We start from the raw sequence: 21,945 nt of genomic DNA, 5'->3' as shown, positions 1-21,945 counted from the left end.
GAATTTTAAATGTTTTTTGGGTCAAAAATGGGAAAAACCTATTTTTACCCCATAAAACCCCCCGTAAACCCTCGTTCCCATGGTCCGATCATGCTGGATCGCGAACTCGTTCGAATAAACGTACGTTTACACGTTTGTACCAAATTTCATCAAAATCGGATCATTTTTGCTCGAGTTATCGTGCTGACGGAGACACACACACACATATATATATATATATATATATATATATGTATATATATATATAAATATATATATGTATATATATATATATATGAATTTGAACGGATGGTGTTTTTGGCCTCTAGGGACCTCAAAACGAAAAAAAAAATCGGTTCCGCGTCCAGGTCTTACTATGAGTACTACGGTAATAGCTTATTCCCTATATGGGAAATTCGCTAAAACCTACAGTCAAATTTTGTTTCCCAAGTTTCAAAAATGTGTGTGTGTGGTATTACATCAGTGATCGTAGAGGCATAAAAATGTGTAAAAAGATTATGATATAGCTCATTCTGTAGCATAGTTAATATATACCAGACCTGGTTCATGTATTTTTAAACGTTTTTATTAGCTCGCTTTTTTGTCTATTCGGTACAAATTTTTCAATTGATTTTAAACTAATTTCCTGATGAGCAAGAGACTTGAAACTTGAAACATACTTCACAAATGGATGACAATGAAATATTAAATCATTTAATTTTCATATTTCCCTTGCGCTACGCTCCATGGGCTTCCAAAGTTTCAATGTTTACATTTTGGAAGAATGGAAGAAATAAAAAATTCCTTTTAAAATACTACGTTTTAAACACAAACTAAAAAGTAGAAAATAATTTATACCTGTGTGAAGAAAATAAATACTTGCAAAAGATAATAATAAAGAGGGTGTATTCGTAAATTAGCCATTTCATGTGACCAAAGTTTAATGGAATTTATGATGGTGCTTTGATACCATAAACTGAATTTACCAACACTCTCAACGCTTTACAGAAACTTTGATTGAAAGTAGGCCTCTTACTTTTAAGTTTTCATTTAATTACAATAGTCACTGTTGAGATCTTAAAGTAATGTGATAAATAAATTATGAATGAAGAGTATTTGACAGTAAGGCCTCGGGTACGATACCAGTGTCGAGCTTCAACCTGAGCGGCGAGTGGCGTTTTCACGAAAATCTGTATGGATTTGGAACCTTGAGTGGCATTGCTTACCACTGCTTATACGTATTGTGGCTACACTCAACAAATTAACTTGCAACTAAATGAGACCCAATGTCAGAGGGCGCCGCTCGTATCGTTCCCGGGGCCTAAGTGATTATCATGTTTGCAGTATATCTCACCTGGGTTGGGTGGTTCCTCACTCCTAGATGGGGCCTGACCAACCTGAGCCTGACAAATGGCCCAGGGACCCCACGAGCCCTCTGAGGCGTTGCCCACTCCGAAGGGGTAGCTGTTGGACCGTGGGGACATGGAGGGATGACCATCTCCACTGGGCGGACGATACTTCAGGTCGTCCACAGCGCCTGGCAACTGCAGGTGTAGGTTGGACTTGGACGAGTTGTCCATGAGGTATGGGGGAGCTGAGGAACTTAAGGGATGGTTGTTACTTCTGGGTCGGTATGAGATCTCTTCGATGTAGCAGGGTGAGAACGGGACAAAAGGTGGGTTTTGTGCAGGTGCATTGTGGAAGCCTGGTCTCCGCTTCCTGTGTGGCGTAACGACATAGTTCTCCGGTGCTGGCTGGTTGATGACCTCATCAGGCAGCTTCCGAGGGTCGTCGTCTTCTACGTGTGTCCGGTAGTCTTCCATGTACCGAGTTTTTCTTTTGAGATGTAACTGTTCGCTAAAGATGTGGGCGGTGGTTTTAAGCGTCACTTCGGGTTGAGATTCTTCTCCACTACCTGCTTCTGTGAGCGAAGAGGATTTTTTTCTTGGAGAATCTGTACACTGTAACCAAAACAAAAAATTACTTTGAGGAAAACCAAATTATTTTATTAATTGGATTAAAATAGGATAATATGTGTTAAAATACACAAACTGCCTAGAATCCGGTTCAATGAATGTATATAATAAAAACCTACACATAATTCACCTCATCAACCCAGCGTTAGACTAGTTTGTGGAGAATGCTTCTGTCAATTAACAACTTATCCTTGCTAAACCATTATTTTTAGTCTGATTTTAATTTGATTTTGGTTACAATACAAAGGCTATTCAGAAAGTAATTCTTTTCTGCATACTACTGCTAAGCGGGCGCCAATAATGCATTTTCAAGTACAGACGGTTTTACCCCCTCAGTGACTGTTCAGCTGTCACAGATAGAGTTTTATTTACCAACCTATTGTTGCAATATTCAAATTGGAAAAAGTTAGCTGCAATTGAAAATCCCTGCCAGTTGTGAGGTGCTGTCTGTAATGTGGATTTTGTGGACCAAAAACATAAACTGATAGAAATTTTTCTTCATGTAATATGTGTACGGAAACAATGTAATAAATCAAATTTCTGTCCGGTAAACATACATTCAGTTTCAAAATTTGCAACATCTCCTTCATTCATTCAAATGGGAGATTTTACCTCTACCGCCCTAATGCTCTGACCTTGATCTGAGTTGATAGTTGAGTGGCTGAGATTGCAGACGGCAGAATTTTACGATAAATAAATTTTAAAGCTCCTCAAAGCTTTTTGACACCACCGTAGGTGAGCGTCGGATCCCTATTACTTCTGGGGCTGCATACTGTTAATACTGTTCTATGAAATGGCGACCATACAAAGTAGGTATTTTAAGCCAAGTATGAATGGAGATGAGTGTAGGATGAGTGGTGCGATCTTGTAGTCTTGTTAGTGACTAAGGCCAACATTCCTTAGACACAGCTGTTAATTAATAGCCCATACAGCTAATGGCAACTAAGGTACCTACAGTTTATAGTCGAATCCGAACCACATTTTTGCCTTGGTAATTACGAATTGGTCAGGATAGTACTGCGGATAGTCGTAGTACTCACCCGTGCGGACGTTAATCGACACTGGGGAGAATCGCATTCACATGCCTATAAATATCCACAAAATTGTGACCTCCTAGTAGCTGGATTACAGGACGAAGCCACCGTCCCAGTCAGGGATAGGTCCTAGGATTCGATCTTTGGAACGACAGTTTGCAAGACTCAAATTCCTGACGAGATCCACCTCATTGGCAGCAAATTCTCAGCACTGGTTGCAGGCAGAAAAATCAAAATCTAAAACTCAGAGTAGCGATGCTTCGAGTCTGCTGTCCAATCAGTGCTCATGTAAGGAGCTGAGGGCTGGGCCCATGATCTGAAGAGGTGCGTCTTTTGTTGGCTTTCCTGCGTTCAGTGTACACTAACTTCAACTAACATCCTCGTTCATCTTTTGTAGGAATCATCAAATTCTTTAAACAAACATTATCTCTATTTCTTCTACTTGGTGGCGTTCTATGACTTTCCTATGTTACCATAGTTTACTAGTCGGTTCTTTCAATAATTGCTCAAGAAATACCCTACAGTAGGCCTACTGTGTCAATTCATGTTTTTTTAATTTGGTGAAATATGTAAAATTGTCCAGGCTTTCTCAATTTTTCCCATTGTAATGTGTACCCAAACCCAAATTCAAATACAGTAGACTCCCTCTTATCCGGACTCCTCGGGACCGAGGCCAGTCCGGATAACAGGTTTTCCCGTTAAACCGACATCCCCAAAAACTCGTTAAATCGAACTATTTACTGTGATATTCGACTTAAATTTAGGAGAGCATTGTATCAACGTGCATTGTTTAGACACGTGATCAAATCTTTCCCACGTGAACAGTCATTTCAGTACCGCCCACTTCCTGCCGATCTAGTCCGGTTAAACCAATGTGCTGATAAAAATTGTCCGGTTAAAGAGATGTCATTTCTGCCAAGTGTAGTCCGGTTAAACCGATGTCCGGTTAAAAGGTGTCCGGATAAGAGGGAGTCTACTGTAGTAAATATTTAATTTTATCCAAGTCAGTAAAGTTTAATGTTTGTAGCACCCGTTTCCTTGAATTGCACCTTTGACTATTAATACAACTTCAGTATCCAATAGCATAGACTAACCAACACAAGTAGACTTCTCATCCCATTGTAAATTTTGAAGCACGTTTTTCTAGTTCATGTACGTGACACATGGGCGCTAGTGTCGACGAAACTTTGTTTCTATTATTTTAGGGTTAATTTCTTGATTTGTGCTTTTCTGTTTGGTTATATAACTAGGGTACAGGTTATTGTTTATGATTAGATATTATTATTTGGTTAAACGAGGTTTTAAATGGCTGTAATAACGGGAAACAAATTGTAAACAAAACACGACCTCTACAGAAAACCGTACAGAACTAACAATAAAATTGTCTTCAGCTGTTCCATAAGGATGAGAAATCTACTAAGGGAGTATGTTTTATCTATGCCAATAGTCAATGATTGCACCTAAATATTTACAGCGATTAAAATCCAGCTGATCATAATGTAAACAAATAATATGTTCTTCATAAGGATAACATTGAAACTTTAAAAGCCACTGGGGCAAAGCTCAAGGGACTTTTTCAAAAATTTAAGGCCAGTTTGTAAATCTTCGCGACATGCTCTGCCAATGAGACGTGAATGGTCAAAATGGGTTGAGAAATGGCGGATGAGTTCAAAGGACAAATTTTGTGTTGACGTATTAATTATATGGATTATTTAACTTTTCATCTTTTGCTTGTTGATAGTTTCTTACTCAAAAATACCTTATCTACTTTGTGGTGAGGATGCTAACAGTTACAAAGTTTTTAACACAACCATTACCTTGATAATTGCTACAGCTAAGGGCACTTCACCTGCCTCTGGTTCAACATAACAATTTTGGAAAAAAAACTGCTTCATACAGACTGACATAGATCCTGACTTCTTCTGATGAGTAAACTCATTAATATTCCTGAAATACAAGCTGTAGAATTTTCTGTTTCTGCTAAGCGCAAACTCATTGGTACAGTAAGTCAATGTACGTGTGGTTCACTAATCTTCACATACTCTTCATTTTGCAAGTTTTCGTAACAAATATTTTTGATTCTTAAAATGAAATAAAACTGGTTTAATAGAAGAACTGTAAGAGTGTGGCACCTCAGTTGAAGTCAATTTACAGAAATATCCAATTTGTGAGAATATAATTTAGCACTCAGATAAATATCATTACAGGTAGGCCTAACCCATTAAAAGATTTTCTATTAAATGCTGGTATTGTGAATTTCAATCATTAGTTTTGTTACCTTAAAGCCCAATCTATAATAGTGTGAAACCTGCAACGTGATTTCCCCGTTGGGACCACATTCCAAAGGAACCATTGTGTTAAATTGGTGTGTCTACATGAGAAGAATTCACAACTTGGATGGAAGCAGCAGTAGGCAAGAGCAGGGAGTTGTTGACGTTCGCGTTAAACCCGCATCAAAAATTCAATTCAGCCATTTTAAACGAAGCGGTGTCACTGCGCGCTGCAGCTCACTTCAAATCTATTGTCGAGTTACGTTGATTGGGATCAACACGGTGGGTGAGATGTTCTACACAGAGAAGTTTAATTGTGAGATATAAGCTTGGCCTGAACTGTATGATGTCAAGACCAAGGATTATTTTAATTGTGTCATGAGATAAAGGCCTAAAGATGGAACAACTTTTCCAGGTAGGTGGTCAAACATGACATGGAATGTCCCTTTCTTTGGTGAGTCGAATGCGTCCACCATCGCCTCTTCTTACATTTCTTCCTCAGCAGTTCAAAAAGCTAGAGTTGGACATCCCACCTAGACTACAGAGATCCACCATGTTGATCACATGTCTGAGCCGCCTTGTGTAGTGTCCCGACAGGATTCACAGACTTCACGCGACGAGAATCCCGTCATGTGTAACTTGCACACAATGTTGGCGCGGTCACCAGACGGTTCCGTCGTGGGATCCACGCTCAGGTATAATATGCCTTACAAAGCCCCCAGATGATTCCAAACATGCACAAGGTTGTTAGAAAATATTTTAGCCCACCAGAGAATTGACAATAGGTGACAATTCACAAGAGTTTTCTATAAGTTAAGGTGATGAGCCTTGGCTATCGGTATTTGACAGGCGCATAACATTTTCCTGTTACTCACATTGTTTTTTAACTGCTATGACAAGATTAATCGTACCAACGGTTGAATTGCCTAAGTGGATGAAGTGAGAAATATATTGTCAGTGTCAGATTTGAGCTAACTTGCTTAGACGTGTTGGGGATGTTATTGATACCTTTACAGATACTTCTCGCGTTAGTTCTAGTTATTAAAGTCATTCAACGAGTTCATTAAGGAGTCTATACTTAACGTGTGGCAAACAAAGGGCATTGAGAATGACAAACTCAATGCATAAACCTTGGTGTGTCCACTGCAGTTAGCCACTCTGACAGTCTTGCCTAAACCAGGGACTTTTTTTATTGATTTGTCTCCCTTCCACTAAGTAATACATAGATTATTTGTTTTTAGATTTCTGTCTCATGCTTGATCTTCAACCACTCTTGTTGCTTTATCCCTTTGTTCTGTTTCCGGGACATAGGAGAAACCAAGTTGTCGAATGAACCGTGTCAAGCAGGTGACTGAAAGGAGTCTATTTTCTGTTGCAATTTTTTTTACTCCTAACAGGTGCCTTACAGTACCGGTACTTAAACAGCCTTCCCCGAACATGTGATGCTCTGTCTGGTTTGACTCCTCTCCCCAGGTGCTATTCCTGAGGATAGATACTGCACAGCAACAAGAAATGCAGGTAGATACCACTTGGAGAAGGGGAGTGCAACGGACCTGCCAAGAAGACCCTTTCTGCAAGAATCACTCCCTAAAAACTGATGAAACTTAAGGGGAGAAACAATTCCTGAATGCTGGGGTTGATCAGAGCAAGATTCTGCTGATGTGATTCCTTGCTCAGGGCCTGGAACCTGACAAGGCCAAGAGCACCTTAGAGAAGGCTACCACTAGTATTCCATTTTCAGAAATCACAGGGGTAAACTTGTTAAGGTTTAAGTACTTTGACAGGTACTAACTAGTTATTGGAAATGCACCCCATATGGTTAAGCAACCCTGTCAACTAAACAGTTTTGTAAAAAACTGGGACTCTGGTGACAGGAGGGATGCTTTAAGAAACACCGAAACCAAAAAGTAGCCTGTGACTAAAAGTAACTTCAGTAACTAAAATAGTGATTCTCATTCTCTCCATCCCAATGAAATTAGCCATTTTGTCGGGAAACCTGTGTCATTAACAAAACACTGACTAAAAACAGTATTGACACATAGCCAGGATAGTTAACTACCACCTGGTCCCTCCTCGGTGACAACTAATGGAACTGATTTGTGAGAAAGCATTCCAAACATTTAATCCACGTTGGTGTCTTGTGGCTGAGAAGACCACTAAGCTCCACCTCTGACTCAATGACTTGCTACAGTTGCAGGATTATTGCACATTTTGTTTTGTGCAGCGTGCAAATTTTGATTTTGTCCCAACTTAATGTTTTTAAAATATCAATGCTTTTACCGTAACTGAATTGTATTAGGCCTAGGCGTTTTAAATGAAAATTAAATGTTGGTTTTAACAAGAAATCAAATTTTTGTAAATTAATTTTAAACGCTGGTGAAATATTGAATCTAAAATTATCACGAACAGGACTAGTCTTGGACAGAGTAGAGTGTGATAACTAAGTATCTGTTGAGGTACTTGTTCTAAATACTGCCAAAAATCAATGTAAGCCTAATAATAATTGATGTGTAGGCCTAATGAATTCCAGCTGCAGCACTCCTGCTTCCATTTTAGACCGATATTTCATATTGCAAATGTGAAAGAGAAACTTCCAATCTAGAACATCTTAGTTAGCTGGGAAAGAAAACAGAAAAAATCAAAATGAAAAAAAAATATTGATTAAGTAGCCTAATTGATCTTTTTGCCCAGGAGACATTCATATTTTCAAGACGTTGTTACCGGTATATTGATGGTTGATGTTACCATCGATGGAGAGAGCCTACGGTATAGTTAGTCCATAAGCATTTAACAACTAAAAAGGGTTGTTGTTTGGCAACTTTCAGTTGTGGATTGCTCCATGTTTTGGCCAGTTGTATTCCATCAAGGAATGCAATGCTATTTTCATGCCGCGTGTTTAACTCTTCTTTATTATTACCAATGCTAAAGAGGATACGATTAAAGAAGAATATAGCTAACTCTAATACCGTTTTGATCAAGTCTCAAGTTTCGTATTGTTCAAAGCTAGAAATTTATTTTGAGCCTTTTTTGATTAGATTAAAAGTCAAATAAATTATGCCTATCTATATCAGTATTTACAAGCAAGAAATCTCACATTAACCTAGAAATATATAGCCTGACCTAATAGTGTTAAGGTAAATAAACCTGAATAATTGAGAATTAAATTCAAATAAGCAGGATTACATTTTACTTACATAAAATATAAAATACCTACCCTCGAGTCTTTATCCGAAACAGGTGAATTTAAATTAGAATGGTCTTTATTGTCCGGGTTACTTAAGGATAAATTAACTGGAAATAAGGAACTACTACTCCTTCTTCTTCTTTTTTCATTCACTGGTTCTTCCGAACAAACATCTACGTCCACTTCCACTTCAGTTTTGACTGTCGCAGTCACACATAAGAGACTAGTACTTTCACCACTCGCACTAACACATTCTTTCGCACTATTCGGCTCCACATTTTCTTGAACACTAGATTCCTCCTGTCCGCTCGATTCGGAGTTCCAGCTCGTCTTCTCTTCTGATTCTTTCGTGCTGTTTCCTTGGGGCTCTGTGCTCAATGGTTTCCCTCCCCAAATCTCTGATTTTATTTCTAGAAGATCGAACAGCTCAACAACTCCTTGGATCTCGGAAGGCTGAAAAAAAATTACATTAATACAATTTTTTCAAACCGATGAGATTTGAGTTAAGATTGAAAAAGTTCATGCCATACCAAGTACAATAAGTACACTGGATGGCAAATTCCCTTGTTATAATTTAATCTCCCCTATTGATCAAGATATTTTAGCTTTTTTGCATAGGCATTTTAAAAGCAAACATATTCCAGTCTCCATTTTTTTAAATGAACTAGTGTTAACCCTGGTTCAAATAAGTCAAACATATTTGAAAATTCTTTGCTGACGTCCAAGGAACAGACAACTGTTGAAATATTATATTTTCAATAAGTTGCAATTAGCGTTGAAACCTTATGGTTTTAGAAAGAGGTAACTAGGCCTAATTTTAACTCGGATGAAAAAGAGGAAGAATAAAAATATTCTACTGTTTACGTGTCTTACCAGTTCAGGGGCTAGCTACAACAATCAATGAACTAATTATTATATGATCTATAATTTCTTAAACTTCTTCTACACCACCACTATATATCTATATGTCCTAGAGAGAACGGGTTGTACATCTAAAAGGTTTTCATTGTTTGTATGTAGACCTATAAACTATAAAAACTGCTCTGTCAAATACATGTCAGCACACTCCACAATTTTCCTCCGCAATAGTATTCATCACTTGGGTAAAACAGAACTTAACTAAGCTTAATAAACAACTGAACAGTACATCAAGTCTGGTATAATATTACACCCAGAGTCCCACTTGACCTATGGCCCAGCGTTTCTCCTTTAAGGTCATTGTGTAATAAGAAGATCCCGATTGAAGGAGACCATCACAGTGTTGTCGTGATCGCAGGAACAATATGTGGTAATTTACAGCTAGACAATTCATTGATTTTAGGTTTTCATCCAATTTTACTGGAGTTTGGGCTGATCCAAAAAAATTTGGTAATCCAAGGAGGATTTGGTCCCGATAAGTTTTGATTGTGGGGACCCTGGTGTAGCTTTCAACTTCGCTGCCCAGCAAGACATACAGACTCACACTGTAACTATGTACGTGCAAAAATTTTTTTTTACAAGATATCTAAATAAATCATACTTTGACAAATAACCCTTCACCTTGACGCAGGCCTGGCCGGTGTACAGGAAGTCCAGCATGCACTTCATGTTGGTGAATGATATGTCTGGCAACTGCACTGTGACTGTGGGCTCGCCTCGACCGCAGTCCTGCAGGATCCTGCACAGCAGCGGACTCGCACTCGCCAGCACCAGTCGGTGAGCCAGCAGCGTGCCTCCACGACACAGGAGCCTCACGTCTGCGAAGCTCTCTGCGTCGAACCACTGCCGGATCTCCGAGACTAGGGACGTATGGTGCTTGCCGTAGTGGAGGGTCAGTAGACCGCTGCAGTCGCCTTCCGAGCCAAACATCATATGTCTGTAACATACAGGAGACTGGTGAGTAAAATTATAGTGAATTTCTTCTAAAGCATTTTTACTGTGGCTGCAAAGTGGTAACTCAAGAATTTGCATAAAAAATTTATTTAGTTTAAGAATTTTTGACACAAGGTATGCTATAGTTTAAGTAGGTATATGATCAACAGTTGGCCATTGTTTGCCAATTATTTGTTTTTCATTTAAGAATGTTTATATTTTGTATCGCAGCCAAATCAACTATTTTCAACTCACTGAACAAAGTACCCGTTTTTCTGAAGTTTGCACGAACTAAATACTAAGTTATTAATAGGCCTACGAGTTTTGACATGTGAGTCATTTTTAACTACTACTAGTTAACCGCCCGTGCTCCGCCACGGGAATATTGTCAGAAAAAAAAGAAATAATAATTAAAAAAAATACTGTTTATCTTTGTATTTTATTTAGGGGCTGTTTAATTTTTACATGAAATAGAACTGATAGTTTGCCTGTATAAACTATTTTGTGTTAATCAAACCGATATATTATTTTAACCAAATGAATGTTTTATATTAATTCGAGTTTCATTTGAAAAATAAATAGTATACGAACTGGGCAATGCTGATAACCTAATAAGCAGCTATTTATGCTATTTAGATAATTTGCTCAAGTACCTATATTCCTTTATTCATAGTTTTTTTTTTTTAATTACATTTGTTGTATGGAATAAAGATAGTCACTTAGCCTACATGTAAATCACGCATCAGCAGTGGGTCACATTCCATGAATCTTTGACCTATACTGTGAGTAAAAGCTGTGTTTACGTCGTATATATAAAGTTGGGCATACTTTGTTCAATGTTAGAGGGTAACCCAAGTAGCAAAAATCGTTGGCAAATCGTTGGCCCAACGTTTCTGTCGATCATTGGCCAACGGTATGTTTTGGCACTCAGTCTTACGGTTGGCCAACCAACCAATTTTTGCGGAAGGGCCAACCATCCCATTGGGCATAAACATAAAAAACACAAAATAATAAAGATTTTGTATGCAAAGCATAATTATGAGTTAAGTAAATCGATTAAATAGTTAATAAAAACTTATTTTGAAAATAAAACGAAATAAAATTTTTTGGCCGTGACAGGTCTCGAACCCAGTACCTTCGACATGTGAGCCTCACGTCTTACCTCTGAGCTAACTGTGCTTATTGATAATTAGTGTTTTCAAGTGGTGAAAGAGTAGCCGACAGGTGCAATGGTCACAATTAATACTTTAAATATTTTTTATGCTACAGTATACATAATATGATTCTGTTAATCTGTTTAGGCCTCAAGTAGTTGAATTGTTTTTCTGGTAGTTGGAGAGGATACTAGTATTTGAATATAGATTATTTAATTACCATTAAATTAGTAGGCTACTATTATTATTGATTGTTATATAATTAATTAATCTTTTCTCTATAACTATTAAAAACTTGCTTAAATAAGTTAAAGAATATAAAGAAAAATAATTATAATAATTATTATATGTTAAGCAGGTGTTCCCCACTGTATCTAGTATCACATCATCATCTCTACATTCATTATTGATCCAAATTTTTACAATATTTTTCTTATATTCTGCTGCCATACCATTTATGTACTTTTAAATAAATCAATTTGTTAAAATTCGTTTTAGAATGTTTTATACTTAAACCCAACGAATACCCAACGAAGGCCCAACGATTCTTTCCTTTGTAGGGCCAACGAATACCAGTTTCCGTTGGGCCAACGTTGGAAAATCGTTAAAATTTCTGCCAACCATTTCCCAACCGTGCCGACCATTTCCCAACGTTGGGCCAACGATGTGTGCTACTTGGGAACGGTCCAATTTGATGGAAAAGGAGTCGTGGATTTTAAAACTATGTAGACTACCACTACCAGAAAGATGTTGATTCAAGTGAGACTTAGAACTGGCCATTTCAAATGCAGATTTTTATTATATTTTACTCAAATAGTTTTTTGTCTCTTTTGACCCTTAATGCTTTTTTTATAGTCACTGTTGATAAGATTTTCCATAAACTCACAATGTTGATAAGGAGTTCATTTTACCTTCCCCTTGTGACAACATAAGGAAAAAATATTTGTGTCCCAGTTAGTCTGTTCTGACTCAAAATTCATAGATTTGCAGTACTGACAAATCCAATCTAACGACCCCAATTAAAAAAATTGGTATTTTTTAGAAGGGACTTCCAGAGCACATTTAACACCATCACTGCTCTTTACCTACTTAGTTCGATGGTTCACATTCCATACTCAAACTTAAACTCAATTACCACTTTCCTTCAGATCACTTTGCAGGAAAACTAAAACATTTTTGTGTCCCAGTTAGTCTGTTCTGACTCGAAATTCATAGATTTGAAGTAGTGACAAATCCAATCTAACGACCCCAACTCAAAAGAGTTGGTATTTTTTTGTAGGGACTTCCAGAGCACATTTAACACCAACACTGCTCTTTACCTTTTTAGTTCGATGGTTCTCTACATTTTTTTTCATTCGGTAGCCTATGTCTCTTTACGCCCGGTTAATGATTACCTTTTCTTTTTCTTTTTATACTTTTCACACCCTGGGATAAAGTTTTATAACGCTATAATGACCCGAGTCAACATTGCCATTAAACATCAAGTCGTCACATACTTCTTCGCCAGAACCGAATGGTAAGTCACGGTTTCTCAAGCAACTTCCCTGTGTACTTGAAAAACATATTCACTGATATATTGTAGTTCCACGTATTCCAGCGTACTCGCCATCTCGAGAAGGTAAAGTTTGGTACCACTGAACGTCTAACACTGATCTTGAGTAAGATTCGTCACCTACTATAAAATGTTTGTATGTTTCCCACTCATTAGCAATTATATGTACAACTTGCAAGCGGATTTCCCCATGATTATTCTGGTGGCCGTACAAAATAAATTATATTGATCAAAACAATAAGTTTCCGTTCCCTACTATGGGTATTATTTCACATTCCATACTCAAACTTAAACTCAATTACCCCTTCAGATCACTTTGCAGGAAAACTAAAACATTTCAAAAATAAGTTAACAAATACACTTTCCTTGATCAAAATCGTGTGTTTACAAATAGAAACTCCAAGTTTAATAATTGCATACTGAAAGTGAGGTTATAAAAATAATAACAAATTTCTGACAAACATTAAACAGCTGACAAATAATTTATAAACTGTGTATTATATTCTTCAATAAGAATTGTATTGACTCGACCTTTAAAGGGCTGTAGGTCGTAGCCCTTAGAAAAAACGTAAATTCTAAGGAAGTTCGGCAAATCTACACACTATCCCCTTTAATTTGAGACATAAATCTTGTAGATCGGTCCAGTAATTATTGAGAAAACAGTGTTACAACTGTGTATTAAATATATAGATTAATCTATATATTAATTACGTAAGCCGATTGATTGCGTCAAAATCGTGGGCGACTGGGAAGTAGTAGAACGACGGGAGATGGTTCAAATTAAAGGTCTCGACTCCGTGACAGCAGGAAAAATAGTGAAATTTCTCAAATTTTAACACAAAATTAGATATAAGCATTGACTATTAGATACAGAAGTTGTTGTATTAATAGTCAAAGATATAAGGTAAAATCTTCTCCATAAGAATATCATTATAAGCCATTTACTACTGATTTTTGTTTACTTCAATACAGCTGATTGTGATTTATCACTGAGCAAATAAGCAATATTACATTTTTATTACTCATTTGCCAGTCAATTCTGCAATGTACTGTATCTATATCTATAAAAGAGGAACTATGTATGTATGTGTGTGTGTGTGTGTATATACGTTATGGACTCCGAAACCGCTCGACAGATTGTAATGAAACTTTCAGGCATTGTTAAGCATCTTTCAAGGATGGTTCGAGTGAAGTTTGGTGCAGATCCGTCAAAAGGGCTCTGCCCTAGAGGGTTTTAAGTGGGCCAATGTCAGACTTTTTGATCTACAATGTTTACAAATAAATATAATTTAAAAGCAGATGTTTACTTTTACCAACTGTGTTTTGTAGGTTTGAATAATCACAACATTCTGTATTAGCATTAGTCGTGATTTGAAATAGTGCCACAGTGTTTCTACAGAGTGCAGCACAGAAAACTATTTTACTTTTTAACAAGTCCAACTGTATTAAACCCCAATCGCAGCACACCTGTGCACTGAACAACGTTTAAATTATCCAATGTTAAATATTAAAACATAAAAACCTTTATCAAAGTATTATAAACAATTAAAGGGATGACTTTTTTTAAATTTATGACAACAGCTAATTTGCAACCAAAAGGTGAGTGAGCGTAGCGAACGAGCTAACCTGAAAACAAGTGAGCGCAGCGAACGATTTCCAACCTGAAGGTGAGTGAGCGTAGCGAACGAACTTCAACCAGGAAGTGATTGAGCCATGCGAATACTTATGAAGTTAAGCGGGGCAAAGCCCGCGGGTACAGCTAGTACCATATAAAACCAGGGTTAACGTTTCCTATAATAATTAAGACTTTTTAGTTACGTCTTAGAATTTGGAAATCAATTAGGTACTTTCCTGTTAAAGGGAACATTCATTATTATCGATGATTTTTTTTCAATATATCGATATTAACAAATTGAAACATGTCAGCTGACAACTACGATAAATTTTGTCCAGTATCAACAAACAATAATACAATGAAACTGTTCTAAAAAAATAACCTAACATAACTAACCAAACTTGCTGTAACATTTAAAAATTCCGTGTTTTACTTACCTTTACTGTTATCAAACGGTATTTTTAAATGGTACAGCAAGTTTGGTTGGTTATTTTAGGTTAGCTTAACTTACAACAGTTTCATTTCTTAATCCATATAATAGACTTTTAGCCTAAACAAGATCAGTTGTCAATTTGTAATGTAAATCGATATATCGAAAAAAAACCATCGATAATAATGAATGTTCCCTTTAACAGAAAAATTACCATCAATTATTTTACTGTGCAATTTGCAAATTTGTGTATTTTTAAGTAGGCTAACTTAGTTATGCGTATGAGTAGTAGAATCATAGGAGAAGGAATTGAGCTTAGAATTGCAGAAAAAATAATAAGTTAGGCCTATTGTATTCTAATTTGAAGGTTATTGTTGTGTTGAAGAAATTTTTAACATGAAATAACAACATTGACTAAATAATAAATGATTCAAGATTGAATGGAGAAATTCTTAATTGTTTTTACCTATGTTAAAGATTTTAGATTTATTCTAATATTTTTTTTATATTTACTAGCATTTTTATTTTGAGATTTATTGTTTAGTCAAAATGATGTATGAAGTGGAATAACCTCAACGGCCACTCTTAGAAAACAACCTGGAAATAAAGTTAAAATAGGTTCGTACAGGCAATATATTTGTTCATTAAGTAAGTACTATGGCAAGTTTCGAAAGGGCGGAAAAACAATATTGTTTGGACAATATTGTAACCAGGCTAAGTTTCAAATAAAATATCCTAGCATGCACGGTGGTAAAGGGAGCTTCAATATGTAATAGTAAAACCTAGAGGCAAGTAGTTTCCGTTTCTTAAAACTAACCAAAAATATGGATGTCAAAGATGCCTATGAAAAGAAATTTCGCGATTGGTTTCGTTAACTGGGTAATGGAACCCTAACCAGTCGCAAAATAAGTAGGAATCAGCAGGCCTATTTTGATAGCATATATAAAGTCAATTGCACCTTTAGGAGGAATACCACCACGCAAACTTACAGACATTTTTTTATGTCGATCAGAAACAAATCTAGGGTTAAGTTTGGTTAATAAGATGACTTTACTTTACACTAATTTTGTTCAACCTTAACAAAAGGAGTATAAACTTAGAAATAATAACTGGGATAATTGGCGAGATTGGCCAAGAAGCTTATCTCAAAACACCTATATTTGCCTTTTCATATTTATTTGACGAAGACAATTTCTGAAATTCCAATCAGGGAAGTTTTTATGTATCCTCATTAACCACAAGACCAAAGCTACCTTAGTGAACCAGTATTTATTCACAAACAATGATATGTTTGCTGCCTTTTCATGTTAAACCTTTGGAGTGATTCGAATTATTTATTGAAAATAACATCAACAAATAAAGCAAACAAAGACGGACAACAAATTGTTTTTACACAAAAGATATGGTGTACCGTACATAGGGATACCTATCCTGACACATACCGTAGATAATGTTATTCTAAATTTGTTTAAATACCGGAATTGCAATAAGTTGTTTTACATTTTGAGCTTTTTAGGGACTGATGTCCCTATAAGCCACTAGTTATGCTATAATTATATATTATAATGCCTGGGCTGTATTTATAGTTTTTTTAAAGTGACCAAGATTGAAGATGTGTAGGCTAGTAGGATTTGGACTAATTAGGGTAGGCTACCCTTTAAACAGTTTAAGTGATTCCTTTAACTATAAAATGCTAATGGAGAAGACAATATACCTGCACAGATATAGCTACTCCCCCATAATAGAATTATATTTTTTATACTTAATATATTAACATAGGTAGCCTATAGCTTAAAGTTGATTCTAAAACTTAACTTATTAGGTTTAGGCATTATATTACAACAATGCTAGTGGTAATCGTTATTAGTTTATTTGATGCATCCAGGCCTGAAATGTTACACTAAACAAAGCTAAGTTACCTCATGAATTCAGACTTATTTTTTAGTTAGGCGTATCATGTTGTCTGGATGATGAGAATTTGGCATCAAATGACTGAACAAACCAAATTGTAGTTTTATAAGTTAACGATATTGTAAAAAAAAGATTTTCCTCCAAAATTTATTCTTGACTGAGATCAGTCTAAAAGTAGGCCTAAGTATACTCAATGGTTAGGTAGGCTATCGTATATCAAAGTTTGGTTTGCTTTTCAACTTGTTTTGATCGGAAGGTCACCATTAAAACTCCCACAGCTTTGGGAACCACCTTGACATGTTTACCTACAAATAAAACATTTAAGTAGCTTACAGTAGTAGGTAAGTTTATTATTACTTATATTAAATTATATTTACCTTAAACGACTTAGATGTTGGAGTGAAAATGTTGTCAAAATCAACATTTTTGGAAAGATAACTTATAGATAATGCATGCCGGTAAATATATGTTTTGCCTTAGGACGCTAGCCAAGGACATGAGCCCTAGGTGGTTTTTCACATTACTTCAGGCTAGCCCTGGGGTTGCAGCATTAACATATCACTTAGATAAAACCCATTGGTGATTTGGCGGGATTTGAACCCGGGGCCTCAGGAATCAAAGTCCTGTGCTCTACCACTAAACCAGCTTGCTCCCATGCTTATATTATGAATTTCTAGGGACCTACAGCCACAATGATAAGTTCGAACTATCATCGAAGGGCGCCAGAACAAGTTAATTAGTCAAATTTACAAATTATAGAGATCCTTCAAGACCCAATAATCATTTTGGTAATAGAGCTAGCCTATATCATAATTTTATAGCTTTCACAGTATCAAGCCAGATCAAGACTAAGTTACAAAGAAGCCCCAAAGTTACTTGTATAAAGTGGAAGAAAACTACACTGTGAGCACCAACAAGTGAAAAAAAACCTGACTACTGTAGGAATAATATTTAGATACAAACTATAAGAGCGCAAAAGACATCACAAATACAAATTATAACACTTCAGATTTGAGCTAATTGGATAAATAATGAGAATGAGGTTATGTTCATGGTCTTGTTTACTTTGTTTACATTTACACAAACAACACAAACACAAAACACAAGTCCAAGTCCAGTCCACCCACATGGCCGTCATGGCGTCATGTGGTCGCCGGTCGGATTCGGATAGTGGTAGTACAGTACTTTTGCTAATTTTTTCTTGTATCAGTGTCTATGCCAGTTGCATTTTTACACGATCTCATGTTGCTGTACAGTCAAAGAAAGGTGACTGTGGTCAAAGGCGGATAAAATGGGTTAATTATATAAAATTAAAATCCGCGCATATTGCTTATTGAGAATGGCTCTAAAAGCTTACTGTACTGTAATGCTGGTGGTACGTTTGGAATACTGTACACACATTTGCATAAATTTATTGGATATCATAGTAGTTTTATCTATGGAAGTATGTTTTATATATGGATTTATTTCACCTCGTAGCAAAACTCTCAAACAATTATTCGTTTTGTAGAATCTTCCTTCATCTTTCACCTTTCACCAACAAAAGTTGGATTTACATTTATAAGTCCCCCGTTTACATTCATTTCACAATAACTGTTTCTTTTTTTAACAAAAGTGTTTTAACTTAAAATGAATTCTTATAAAATGATTTAAGAATTTCATGGTGTAATTGAAATCGCCGTATTGTAAGCGATATATTTTTATTATTATTTTTGATCGGTATTGGATCAAAGCCAGTCATTAATACGTACATAATTTTAACATGGCCTAGTCCATTAAAAAAGTATATTATTTACAATCAAGTTGACTCATTTATAAATTATTCGAAAGAAAAATTGAAATTTCTCCTTGGATAACTAATACAGTATATGGTTAACTATGGTACAGTATCTATGATATTACTGTACAATCTATTTCTTGGCATTTATTATAATCATAGATAAAATATACTCCCTTTACTTTAAAACATGCTCCCTTAAGATTTCCCATCCTTATGGAACGGATGAAGCAAATTTTATCGCTATTCGTTTGTTCTGTCCGGTGCTCTGTAGAGGTCGTCTTTTGTTTACAATTTGTTTCTTGTTATTTTTGTAATTTAAAACCCTGTTTGGCCAAATAAAACGATATAATCATAAACTTTAGCTCCTCCTCTAGTTATATAACCAAACAGTAAAGCACAAATCACGAAATTAACTCTAAATTAATAGAAACTAAATTTCGTCGACACTAGTTACCAGTGTCACCGGACATGAACTAGCCACGAAAAACGAGTTTTAAAAGTTTACAATGGGATGGGAAGTCTTATAAAACCATAGAACAGTTTTATGTATAATAAAACATACTCCCTAATGTTGGTTGGTCTATGATTATAGCACATTCAGGAATTTGGTTTCTACTGGTCTGTTTTAATAAACAAGATTTTTTTCTTATTGTAATTGTAAGTTTTCTTTTCTTTCAGTTTTGTTTTGTATTGTTATCGTATGAAATGAAATATGAATCGTCTGCTTCTGCTAGCCAGCAAAGAACTTTTTAAAAATAGTTTTCGTTTTCAAAATCAAAAGTTGTTATGTTAATGTTATTGACAATGACATGGTATAAAGGTATAATAATTTGTGTAATTTAAGTTTACATAGAGGATACGCGTCCGGTAACCGGACGTGGATAAGGCGTACGGCAATGACGTCATGGGGTTGCGGGAGCCTGGAACGCCTTTACCACAACAATACAATGACGAGCCATCGGTGTTCGTGGTGTGGTGGATAAGGTGCTCGGCTGATATGCAAGAGGTCCAGGGTTCGAATCCCATTGATGACTTTAACTTTTTGTCGAAGAGTTTGCATTGAATACCATTTATTCTTAACTGTACATCTTTTATTAGAATTTTTGGCATTTATAATTTTTTTTATAGAGAAAGAATTTCACCTTAATTCGATTTTTTCACTATCAGCAAGTTTGGTTGGTTAGGTTAGGTTATGACAGTAATTGCCGGACGTCTAATCCACGTCCGGTTACCGGACGCGTATCCTCTGCCTTAAGTTTATGTGATACAAACTGTGAATAAACAAAAAACTTCAGGAGAATTTTACAATTTTTCAACAGTTTTAGCCTAAGAAGTTAGATTGTAGGTGGGCCTAGGCTATTTCTCCTGAACAGAACAGGTACTAATCATGTTGTTGCTGGTGAAATAAATTGGAAATATTGCCGAAGATATTTTAAAAGCTTATGTTGATCATCAACCCTTTAAGCAGCCGAGACCTACAAGCCATGATCCACAGTTTGTGATGATAACCTTGTAAGTTACGTATGTTTGTGACCCTGATAAGTTAGTTTTATAAGCCTAAATCATACTTACAAATAATATTAACTTACTTGACCCCTACTCCTTTGACCCAACTAAATAGGCTAGTCGGTAAAAAGTGTTTCTTATTTACTTTTTTGAGAGTGAGGGAAAATGCTTTCACGCACACAGGTGGCACGCGTGTATAGTGTGAGACACCTGAATGGATCAGACTACTTACTAAAAAAACCCTCTACTCTGTTGGACAGAGACTTGGGGTTGTTGTCACATTTCTTTATTTAAGTCAAGACCAACGTGTGACCTAAGGGCTAGGCTCCCAACGTTTCTGGCATTCACACTTTTTATGACCTAAACCGCCTTGATCTTGGTCTTGGAACGGATAATACCCTGGACCAAATGGGACACACAGGTCTACTTGTCCTTACCCTCCATCATCATCGAGATGACCATGTCCACCAACAGAAGTACCTACTACTGTATGCCTTCATTGTTTTTCGCTTCAAGGTAGGGCCTTTCTCAACGGGAGCAGTGAAAAAAGGTGTTTTAAGCGTCGTCAGGAGTGCTTGGGCAGTAGATGCAATTGGGTGACACGGCTCTACCCATCACTGGTAGAACTGGAAAAATCTGTGTCCTGTTAGGAATCGGAAGGTGATAATCTAGACCTCTCCGTACCGCTGATTGACCCAAGGCTGGACTTGCTGTAGACTGGCCTAGTCCAGTTTCCTCGTGTCTCCTGTTCCCAGCTATCCTACCAAAGGCAATAGGTGTGGGTGCACTTCTCTCTTTGAACAGTGGATTTGGACACTAAATATTAGGTAGGGGGATGCTACCCTGAGTGCTGCCTGACTCTGCACACGGCCAAGCTGCATCATGTACAGCCTACCTCCTTAATGAGTGTGTCTGCCCACACATCAGCACCATAAGGAGTACAGATTGGACCTCGCAGAGACATCAACAGTCCTGTGACTGGACCGTTGGCCTTCGACATTCGCTATTAAAACCGACTAAGGGAAAAAACCACTTTAGCGGCCTTTTCTGCCATATGGAGGATCTGGTCCTGCCAGCTAAGCTTATTGACCAACATGACCCAAAGGTGTTTGGTGCACAAATGTTTTGATCTTCAATGTTCCCCACCTTCAACGGCATAATGGTTAGTATCAATAATATTTTTGGTCAGAATCACAATCTCAGTTTTACTCTGAGCGAGTGAGAAATCGTTGTCTGCCATCCATGCGTTGATGGTGCGCATTAGCCTACTTGGTTTCAGTTTTACCTGGGCCAGCTGAATGCTACGTACAGCTATTAAAGGCGCACTGTCATTTCTGTACCCAACTAAGACAGTTTCTGCAGGCATCTTAGACCTCAGGCGGCTTTTGTAGGCTATGTTCCAGAGGTCCGGGCCAAGTATGGATCCTTGAGCGGCACAAGGAGTGGTGGACACACATTATCTGGATGCCTTCCGGAATGTCATTAATGAGGAGGCAGAACCGGAGTTAGTACCGTATTCTATTATGCGAGCATCAGACGCCGGGTCTTGGGAGGTCGTGTTCTCCAGAGAGTCTAGCATATCATACCACCTAACAGAATTAAATGAGTTTTGCATTTCAAGTGTTACGAGCAGTACAACTTGACAAGAGTGTTGGTTAAAATCCTCAGCTATTAAGCAATCCAACGTTGTTGTAAACACAACT

At 36.8% G+C, this 21,945-nt stretch overlaps 1 protein-coding gene across 2 annotated transcripts in view; it reads right to left on the bottom strand.

The window, feature by feature from the left end:
* LOC128988791 (transcription factor Ken 2-like) overlaps positions 1-21,945 on the bottom strand; it is a 47,055-nt gene that overhangs the window by 5,849 nt on the left and 19,261 nt on the right. The window contains exons 1-4 of one of the 2 annotated variants that reach the window (XM_054410433.1): positions 17,334-17,606; positions 9,983-10,298; positions 8,474-8,896; positions 1,334-1,940 (exon numbers count right to left, since the gene is read on the bottom strand). In XM_054410433.1, coding sequence (XP_054266408.1) covers positions 1,334-1,940; positions 8,474-8,896; positions 9,983-10,298; positions 17,334-17,380 — 1,393 coding nt within the window. In that variant the 5' untranslated portion in view covers positions 17,381-17,606. Of the gene's footprint in view, positions 1-1,333; positions 1,941-8,473; positions 8,897-9,982; positions 10,299-17,333; positions 17,607-21,945 lie in introns of those variants that run through there. The other variant, XM_054410434.1, reaches the window with a different exon arrangement.

The sequence above is a fragment of the Macrosteles quadrilineatus genome, unplaced genomic scaffold, assembly GCF_028750875.1.
Source record: "Macrosteles quadrilineatus isolate MER2022 unplaced genomic scaffold, UCM_ALF_1.0 Scaffold_3__2_contigs__length_128488019, whole genome shotgun sequence".
Lineage (NCBI taxonomy): Eukaryota > Metazoa > Arthropoda > Insecta > Hemiptera > Cicadellidae > Macrosteles > Macrosteles quadrilineatus.
Note: the sequence above shows the minus strand (reverse complement) of the source record. Positions and strands in the feature narration are given on the sequence as shown.